Consider the following 10,069-nt stretch of genomic DNA (forward strand, 5'->3'; position numbering starts at 1 on the left):
TGTTCGAAGTTTGACACTGGAGAAGAGTATGATATTCAAGATTTCAAAGCATGTTGCTCTCAGAACGGGATCAGAATGATCAAGACAGATCTTGGAATAGTAGAACAAAATGGCATAGCTGATCAGAGGAAGAAAAGAACCCTGAACGAACAAGTAAAAAGTATTAGGATACATTTTGAATTGCCGAAATATTCGTGGACCGAGGCTGTTCACACAGCATCTTACCTCATAAACAAGGGACCTTTCGTATGGTTATGCATATATAAACTCCAATGATGGAGATAAGCTTGTTCCTAAAGTCAAAAAATATTTATTTCTTGGTTAAAATGATGATAATTTTGGTTATTTATTTTGGAATGATCAAAATAGAAAGATCATAAGTCATATTCAATAAAAATGTGGTGTACAAAGGACAAGCTTAGAACTAACCAACAGCAGCAGAAAAATATCTGAAATAGTTGAGTCGGAAGAAATCTCAAAAAATAAAGTGGTTGGAGGGATTAGAACTGTCTCTGATACGGAATCAGAGATAGAGTCAAAACTAGATATGAGGCTGGAACTAGAATCAAATTCATGATCAGCTATATTAAAAAGATCCAAAAAGTCACTAATGTTCCACATATGTTATCACCCTCTCCGTATTATATACTTTTGATCGGTGTTGAAGAATCAGAGTATTTTGTTGAAGCAAAGTAGGTCATAAACTCTATAAGTGGAAGCTAGTCATGAAATAAGAGATGAATTCTCTTTAAAATAATAAAGCATGGATACTTACGGAGTTACCAAAAAGAAAGAAGGCATTGCATAACAAGTATCAAAGAAGAGCATAATGGTAAGAAGATATACAAAGTACGATTAGTCGTAAAAGGCTTTTAGCAAAAGAAAGGAATTAATTACACAGAGATCTTCTCTCCTATAATAAAATTAACTACTATCAAGTTGGTCTTAAGTAGCTGCAGAAAATTCACGTTTGGAGCAACTAAAAATTAAAATTGCATTCTTGCATGGTGACCATGAAGAAGATATTTACATGAAGCAACCTGAAGGTTTTCAAATTTCTGGTAAAGAAAACATCTTGTAAGTTGAAGAAGAATTTTCACAATTACGCTCCCCGACAATGGTACAAAAAATTTCATGAATTCATGCATAATAATAGGTTCACGAGACCAGCCCGACCACCGAACCAAAGCTCTAGTGATGACTTATATAGCACCTTAATAATGATTCGCGTACTAATGAATAGGGGTGGCAAACGGGCGGGTCGGGTCGGATCAGATATGAGTTGATCGAAAACAGCTAATGCAAAACGGATTAATTATACGACCCGACTCATATTTAATACGGATAAAAAAACGGATTAACCGGCGGACAGTATGGATATCCATATTCATGGCTTCTTGAATATGATCGCTTTTAGGAAATATTTCTAGTCTCCTAAAATTGAGGAACCCACAATTTGAGGTTTTACAAATGTAAAAGTTAAACACATTAGTCATCCATTGGTTATCCATTTTCTAAGTGGATAATATGGTTCTTATCCATATTTGACCCATTTTAAAAAAGTTCATTATCCAACCCATTTTTAAATGGATAATAGAGAGGATAACTATTTTCTTTTAACCATTTTGCCACCACTACTAAATATAGCACGGTTTTTACTGATTACGGTCTAATCAACAGTTAAATCTCATAAATCAGGAAATAAAGAAAAAGGTACATCATAAGTGAAGGAGGAATAAAATTGAAATAACAAAATTTATTGATTACATGGTTGGTGGCCTGAAATACGAAGAAAATCAAGGAGAAAGGTGAGGATCATCGGCAACAATGGAGTTAGCATCAAGTTGATTATCATTAACTTTAACATAATCATCAGCATTAATTTGATCAAGCACAAGGATTAAACCCATGGCAAAGGCAGCATCAAAACCAGACTTGACAGTTAAAGAGAAAACGTCTTTGCCAAGCACTAAATTATCACATTTAATGTCCACTTTACGTCCAATTTCAGCAACACATTCTTTCTCTGAATTGAAGAAAGTGCAACTCCTTTGTTCAAATGATCCTTCAATCTGGTATTCTTCCACTGGATTATTGTTGTACACTTCCACTGTCACAATTGATCTTCCTATCATTGAGGATCTTAGTACACTGAATATTGGCTTTTGCCCCTCCATTCTTTCTGCTAAGTAGCCATCCCACCTATGATGCAGACTTGGTCTCTGTTCCAATTTTCGAGTAATCAAAGATTAGATTTACAACAGTGTATAAATTCTTTATTATCATTGTGGTTTTATAAATTCGAGGAAGGGGAGCTTTGGTAAAGTTGCTGCCATGTCACCAGGAGGTCACGGGTTTTAGCCGTGGAAACAACTTCATGCAGAAATGCAGGGTAAGGTTACGTACAATAATTAACCCTTGTGGTCCGGCCCTTCCTCCGACCTCGCGCATAGCGGGAGCTTAATACACGGCCTGCCCTCTATCATAGTGGTTTAATATGTGACATCAAGTTAATTACCATTTTTATTAGATTACCGATTAGGAGCAATATGAATAACCTGATTATGTCCATATTTTTTCATGTTAGTGCAGACTTAATTAGAGTAAAGTCCATTACTCAGATGCTCACTCAACTATCCGAAATCATCTACCAAAGTCATCTTTCTTCCGTTTGTAACAACAAAGTCACTTAACTATGCTAATAGCACAGAGAAGATCACTCAACTTGATTTCTCAAATTTTTGATCGCCAAATACCTATTTTACCCTCTAAATTATTAACTTATATATATTTTTAAATTTTTTTAGCTTTATGATATAATAATTTTTCTTTTTTTTTAACTTATATTATGGACTTACCATAGAAAAAAAATTTATTTATATATTAAAAAAATTAAAACAGTATTTAAACATATACAATGTTGGAATAATAAAATATTGAGCATAGTAGAAAGTTAATTAGAACAATTTGTTTGTAATAATAATTTTGATATTAAAAAAGAACTCAAATAATTATTTACACTATTGACCATAAAGAAAATTAAAATTTTAAAACATATATTCCATGCACATAATATAGAAAAGAATTATTTAGAATAAAGGTACTGTAATAGACATTACATATTCTTGAATATTATACTCAATTATATTATTATTTAGATATTATATATGCTAGAAAAATATCTTTTTTATTTTTTACTTTTAAATAAAATATTTTTGTTCTACAGGTAAGTCCATAATGCTGATTAAAAGGAGAAAAATCATAATATTAAAAAAGCAAAGACATACAGAAGATAAAAGTTAATAATTTAAAGGGTAAAATAAGTATTTGGCAATCAAAAGTTTGATAAATCTGGTTGAGTAGCCTTCTGAGTGCTATAGGCATAGTTAAGTAACTTTGCTGTTACAAACGAAAGAAAGATGACTTTGATAGTTAATTTCGGAAAGTTGAGTGATCATCTAAGCAATGGACTCTACTTAATTACCTCTTAAAGCAAATATGTGGCCCCAATTTAGGGATGAGTCAACTTACCAGGGTTAATATATATGATATTTACGGTAAAAATTCAAATGCAAAATAATACTAGTATAACAAGACTTCTTAGACAATGACCTAAAATTGTCTTGGTCCGCTTTCTAAGCATCAAAATTTGGGAAAATGAGCTCAAAATCTCGAAATTAGGCATTATACCCATGTCATTTCTCCTTTTTTTCGATCGCGATCACTAATATTGCGACCGTGGTTCACAAAGTGCCCGACATGATTTTACTATTCGCAATCGCGGCCAAGAAATTTGCTCAAATTTACAACTAAGAGCACTTATTTCAAACTTTTAATGGAAAATATAATTATTTCATTTTGAATAGTTCAGGGGCAAAAAAGTTTCCCCTTGTTCTAGAGCAACCCTTAGCAAGGTCTTGATTGAGAGAGTCGAGAGTCTATCGAAAACAATTTTTCTTTCTTCTTAAGGTAAGGATAAGGTCTGTATATACACTACCTTCCAAACCTCACTCGTAAGATTATATTAAATTTGTTATTGTTATTGTTGAGCTACTCGGCTAAGAGTGATGATATTTTTGAGTAAAAAATGAAATGAACGAAAAAGTTATCCTATTTTCGAATAATTGAAGAACAATTTTGGCCCTTTTCCCTTGATTTAAAAGAATGGAAACTTGAGAATTCAGTATTACCTTTCGTCGAACAGTGAAAAGGCATCGACCAGAGGCATCCATGAGAACGAGCTCGCCTTGGTTACTGGAGTCGGGGCCATAGTTGTCTACTCGGAAGACGAGTTGGCCTTTACTGTCATAAGCATTGAAGCCATCACTACTGAAGAAAAAAGATGTTTTGAGTACGGTGAAAGTAGTCTCTTCTTTGTACACAAATGCCTCTTCTACAATCGCAGCGACTTTACCCTTCATTTTCAGCTTTTGTTTATGGCAAGAAAAGAGATCTGACTCTGAAATTCATGCAAAGCAGTAAAAAGTAGAGAGAGAGAGATAGAGAGATAGAGAGAGAGAGAAAGGAGAATTAATGGGAGAAAACTATGAGGCTGAAGATTGAGTATTTAATATCTCTGTTTCACTGTTTGTGTACTATTTTTATCTCTATTGTAAACTCTATTTTGATTCGATTGCGTTTAGCAAAAAAAGGTACTTAGTCCTAACTCTTGATTCAGCTAGCGTTGGACATAAATTTAGCTGAAAATTTCAAAAAGTGTTTTTGAAATTTTATTGAAAAATAAATTTTGAAAGTTGAAGTTATGTTTGAACATATTAAATTTGAAAACTAAAATTAAAATTTTGTGACTTGAAGAAAAAATTTCACCCAAAAAACTATCTTAAATTAGTTTTTGGGAACTTGAAAAAAAAAATTGAAATTTTTTAAAAAAATGATCATATTCTATAAACAAACAATGTTTTCAAAATTTGTTTTGAAAAAATATACCCAATATCTATGGCCAAACAGGTGCTTAATGTTTTGAGTTCTTTGAAATTAAGGGTTACAAACTTTATATTAATGGTGTGATATTTTTCATATGCCTATCTATGACATAAGTAAAAGAATAGTAGGAAGTATAATTCAACAATATTTAGAACTTTATAAGATCTTATTCATGCATAAGTCAACTGTGTCTGGATCTGTAGGCATTCGAAATTGATTACATTTCAGATTCTCTAGTAATTTATGTGCATATGACATATCATAACAAAATTAAATCAACTAAATAGTAGCAAATTATCTTCTATATTAATATTATAATAGCTTTTCAAAGTAAATACTCACTCCATTGCAAATATTTGAGAGAGCCTTTGTGGTTAAAAATTATGATGAATTAGAATTGAATTCAAGACCTTTTCTAATTTAAGACTAAACAAAATTAATAGACTAAAGTTATTTCTTGTCTAGAAGTATGATATAATAAAGTTATTATTCCAGTTCTTCTATAAATTTTTATATCACTTATAATAATGCCTGCGTAAGCCACTTGGAACAGATATAAGAAGGCCTCATATGTAATTAGCTTTTTAGAACAAAGGAGAATATCACATATAAATTGAGAATTAGGGAGTAATTGTGTGTGGGGGAAAAAGAGAAAGAAATGAGGACTGTGGAAAAAGAGTAAAACACAGGCACAACTCCAGATGTAATAATGGCCATTGGGCTCTTTTGTATGTAACTTTAAATTAAAATTTTCTCCATGCAGTATGGAATAGGTAAGATATGATTTGTACATTAATGTCAAGACTCAAGACAACATGTCATTCTTTGCCATAGTAATAATTGAAAATGACTATTAGATCATTTTGAGCCGAGGAAAGCCCAAAAGAGGCAAAAATAATGTTGAGAGGTAGGTCCAACTGCCGCTACTAAAATATCTATAATAGTGGAGTGAAGAAATTTCTAATTATTATGTGTTGCTTTTTTCTAGGGCCCATGTGTCAATATAAATAAATTCAAAAATCCTCCACTTTAATTGAATTATTAGCTTTTTTTGTGATATGTTACTAATAGAATTCTATTTAGAGTGAATGTCTATCTTGTAGAGAGTTTTACTTTGTGGCTAAGTCATTTTTCTCCTATAAATAGAGGGGTCTTACCCCATTATAAATCATCCCAAAATTCAATAAGAATTTCCTCTCTCTCTTTCTCTGCAATATTGTTCTTCTACTTTTATTGTTTCATCACACGTTATCAGCACGAGACTCTACCGTCTCAAGAAGTTCTTTGAGAAGATTAAGCAAATATGGATATTCCACAAAGCAAACTTGGAGCAAAGTTCAATTGTAAAAATATTTGTTTAGTTGATTCATGTACAACACATACAATATTCAAAGAGAAGAAATATTTCTCTCATTTAAGTATGTGTAAGGCAGATGTTACTACAATTTTTGGTAGTAGTAAATTAATTGAAGGCTCTGGAAGAGCTATTATAACTCTGCCTAAGGGAACAATACTTATCATAGAGAATGCAATGTTCTCCTCCAAGTCCAAGAAGAACTTGTTGAATTTTAAAGATATCCGTCGAAATGGATATCGCATTGAGACAATAGATGAGAAATTTTTGGTAGTAGTAAATTAATTGAAGGCTCTGGAAGGCTCTGGAGTAGTAAAAATTTACTACTACCAAATTTTTGGTAGTAGTAAATTAATTGAAGGCTCTGGAGGCACATTCTACCGTAAACCAAAAGGTTACTGATTCCAATACTTTTGTACTTTGGCATGATCGATTGGGACACCCTGGATCAATTATGATGAGACGAATTATAGAAAACTCAAATGGGCATTCATTAAAGAATTTAAAGATTCTTTTAAATAATGAATTTTCTTGCACTTCTTGTTATCAAGGCAAGTTAATTATTAGACCATCACCAACAAAGGTTGGAATTGAGTCCCCTGCGTTTTTGGAACGTATACAAGGGGACATTTGTGGACCTATTCACCCACGTAGTGGGTCATTTAGATATTTTATGGTCTTAATAGACGCATCTTCTAGATGGTCCCATGTGTGCCTATTGTCATCTCGCAACCTCGCGTTTGCAAAATTAATGGCACAAATAATTCGATTACGGGCACAATTTCCCGATAATCCAATTAAGTCTATTAGACTTGATAATGCTGCTGAGTTTTCATCCCAAGCATTTAATGACTATTGCTTATCAATTGGGATAAAAGTGGAACATCCTGTAGCTCATGTTCACACTCAAAATGGTCTTGCAGAGTCTTTAATTGAACGTCTGCAATTGATAGCAAGACCGTTACTCATGAAAACGAGGTTGCCCACTTCTGTTTGGGGTCACGCCATTTTGCATGCAGCAATGCTAGTTCGTCTCAGACCGATAAATTATCATAAATATTCCCCGTTGCAATTAGTTTTGGGTCATGAACCTAATATATCCCATTTAAGAATTTTTGGATGCGCAGTATATGTGCCTGTAGCACCGCCATATCGCACCAAAATGGGTCCCCAAAGAAGATTAGGAATATATGTTGGGTTTGAACCGCCCTCTATTATTCCCTACCTCAAAACATTAACGGGGGATTTGTTTACTGCACGATTTGCAGACTGTCGAGTCGATGAGACACTTTTTCCAAAATTAGGGGGAGAAGTTGGTGAAACCAAATGGAAAATTTTGTGGAAAAATCCATCATTATCTCATATTCATCACGTGCCTCTATTTGTGAAAAAGAGGAACAAAAGATTATCCATTTGCAGAGAATAGCAAATCAAATTCCAGACGCATTACGTATTTGAAAGGATAACAAAATCACATATCCCTGCAGAGAATGTTCCAATCCGTATTGATGTCCCTGTTGGACAATCTTCTTAGTGTCATAGCTAATGAGTCAAAATCACGTCTAAAACGTGGCAGACCATTAGGTTCCAAAGATCGAAATCCTAGAAAAATAAAAACAAATGATCAAAATGAAACTACGAAAGAATCTCATGAAGAAATCCAAGATTTAATAAATTCTGAGATTCATGAGGAATCCACTGAGCCGAGACTCAAGAAAATAAGGGAACTATCAATAAATCCAATCGATATTGAGAAAATTTGAATCGAGTGGATGTAGTGGTGGATTATGTCTTTGCATATAATGTTGCATCTAGCATTATGCAGATAGTGATGATCTTGAACCTCAATCTGTTGGAGAATGTCGACAAAGACTTGATTGGCCAAAATGGCAAGAAGCAATCCAATCAGAATTGAATTCACTTGCAAAACGTGAAGTTTTTGGGCCTGTAGTCCAAACACCTAATGGTGTTAAGCCTGTTGGCTATAAATGGGTCTTTGTACGCAAGAGAAATGAGAAAAATGAGGTACAAAGATATAAGGCACGCCTTGTTGCACAAGGATTTTCACAAAGGCTTGGTGTCGATTATGAAGAGACATATTCACCCGTTAGGATGCGTATAACATTCCGTATCTCATTATTTTTGTTTGTCCATGAAAAGCTTGACATGAATTTCAATGGATGTGGGTACCGCCTACCTTTATGGCTCACTTGATAATGAGATATACATGAAAATTCCCGAGGGATTCAAAATGCCTAAAGAAAATAATTCAAAGTCCCGGGAAATATTTTCAATTAAATTGCAAAGATCGTTGTATGGTCTAAAGCAATCAGGACGAATGTGGTATAATCGTCTTAGTGAGTATTTATTAAAGGAATGCTATATAAATGATGCCATTTGCCCATGTGTTTTTATAAAGAAAACAACATCGGAATTTGTTATACTTGCCATATATGTTGATGACATAAACCTTATTGGAACTCCTATAGAACTCCAAAAGGCAATTGATTATTTAAAGAAGGAATTCGAGATGAAAGATCTCGGAAAGACAAAATTATGTCTTGGTTTGCAAATTGAACATTTGGCAAACGGAATTTTCGTTCATCAATCTGCCTACATAGAAAAGGTATTGAAACGATTTTACATGGATGGAGCACATCCATTAAGTACTCCAATGGTTGTTCGATCACTTGATGTGAATAAGGATCCATTCCGACCTCAAGAAGAGAATGAAGAGCCACTTGGTCCTGAAGTACCATATCTTAGTGCAATTGGTGCACTAATGTATCTTGCTAATACTACAAGGCCTGACATAATCTTTTCAGTTAATGTCTTAGCAAGATATAGCTCTGCTCCTACAAGGAGACATTGGAATGGAATCAAACACATATTGCGGTATCTAAAAGGAACTACTGATATGGGCTTATTTTATGGCAATAATTGCAGTCCTGATCTTGTTGGTTATGCCGATGCTGGATATTTATCTGACCCACACAAGGCTCGGTCTCAAACAGGTTATGTGTTTACCTGTGGAGGCACTGCCATATCTTGGTGATCGACTAAGCAATCAATTGTGGCTACTTCATCTAATCATGCTGAGATAATTGCTATTCATGAAGCAAGTCGAGAATGTGTGTGGTTGAGGTCTATAATACATCTTATTCGAGACAAATGTGGTTTGAAGTGTGACAAACTGCCCACGATTTTGTATGAAGACAATGCAACATGCATAGCTCAATTGAAGGGAGGATTCATAAAAGGAGATAGGACAAAGCACATTTCACCAAAGTTATTTTTCACACATGATCTTCAAAAGAATGGTGATATCAATGTGCAATAAATTAGTTCAAGTGATAATATGGCTGATTTGTTCACCAAGTCTCTACCGACGTCAACCTTCAAGAAGCTAGTGTACAAGATCGGGATGCGAAGGCTCAAGGAGGTGAATTGATGCTCTCATCAGGGGGAGTCTTTTTCCCTTACAAGGTTTTATCCCACTGGGTTTTCCTTGCAAGGTTTTTAACGAGGCAACCAAATGGCATATTATTAAACATGTGTACTCATTTCCTTTTCTAGAAATTTTTTTCCCATTGGGTTTTATTTTAGTTAAAGTTTTAACGAGGCACATTATTTATCGAGTAGACATTCAAGGGGGAGTGTAATGAATAGAATTCTATTTAGAGTGAATGTCTATGTTGTAGAGAGTTTTACTTTGTGGCTAAGTTATTTTTCCCCTATAAATAGAGTGGTCTTACCCCATTGTAAATCATC

At 33.8% G+C, this 10,069-nt stretch overlaps 1 protein-coding gene across 1 annotated transcript; it reads right to left on the minus strand.

Annotated features, from left to right (window-relative positions):
- On the minus strand, window positions 1,671-4,623 carry LOC109235608 (protein LURP-one-related 5-like). Its single transcript, XM_019401785.1, has 2 exons — window positions 4,191-4,623; window positions 1,671-2,222 (listed from the first exon to the last, which is right to left on the minus strand). Exons 1-2 carry the CDS (start codon window positions 4,419-4,421, stop codon window positions 1,797-1,799), a joined length of 657 nt encoding a protein of 218 aa, XP_019257330.1. The 5' UTR covers window positions 4,422-4,623; the 3' UTR covers window positions 1,671-1,796.

Source organism: Nicotiana attenuata, chromosome 12 (assembly GCF_001879085.1).
Source record: "Nicotiana attenuata strain UT chromosome 12, NIATTr2, whole genome shotgun sequence".
NCBI classification, from domain to species: Eukaryota; Viridiplantae; Streptophyta; class Magnoliopsida; order Solanales; family Solanaceae; genus Nicotiana; species Nicotiana attenuata.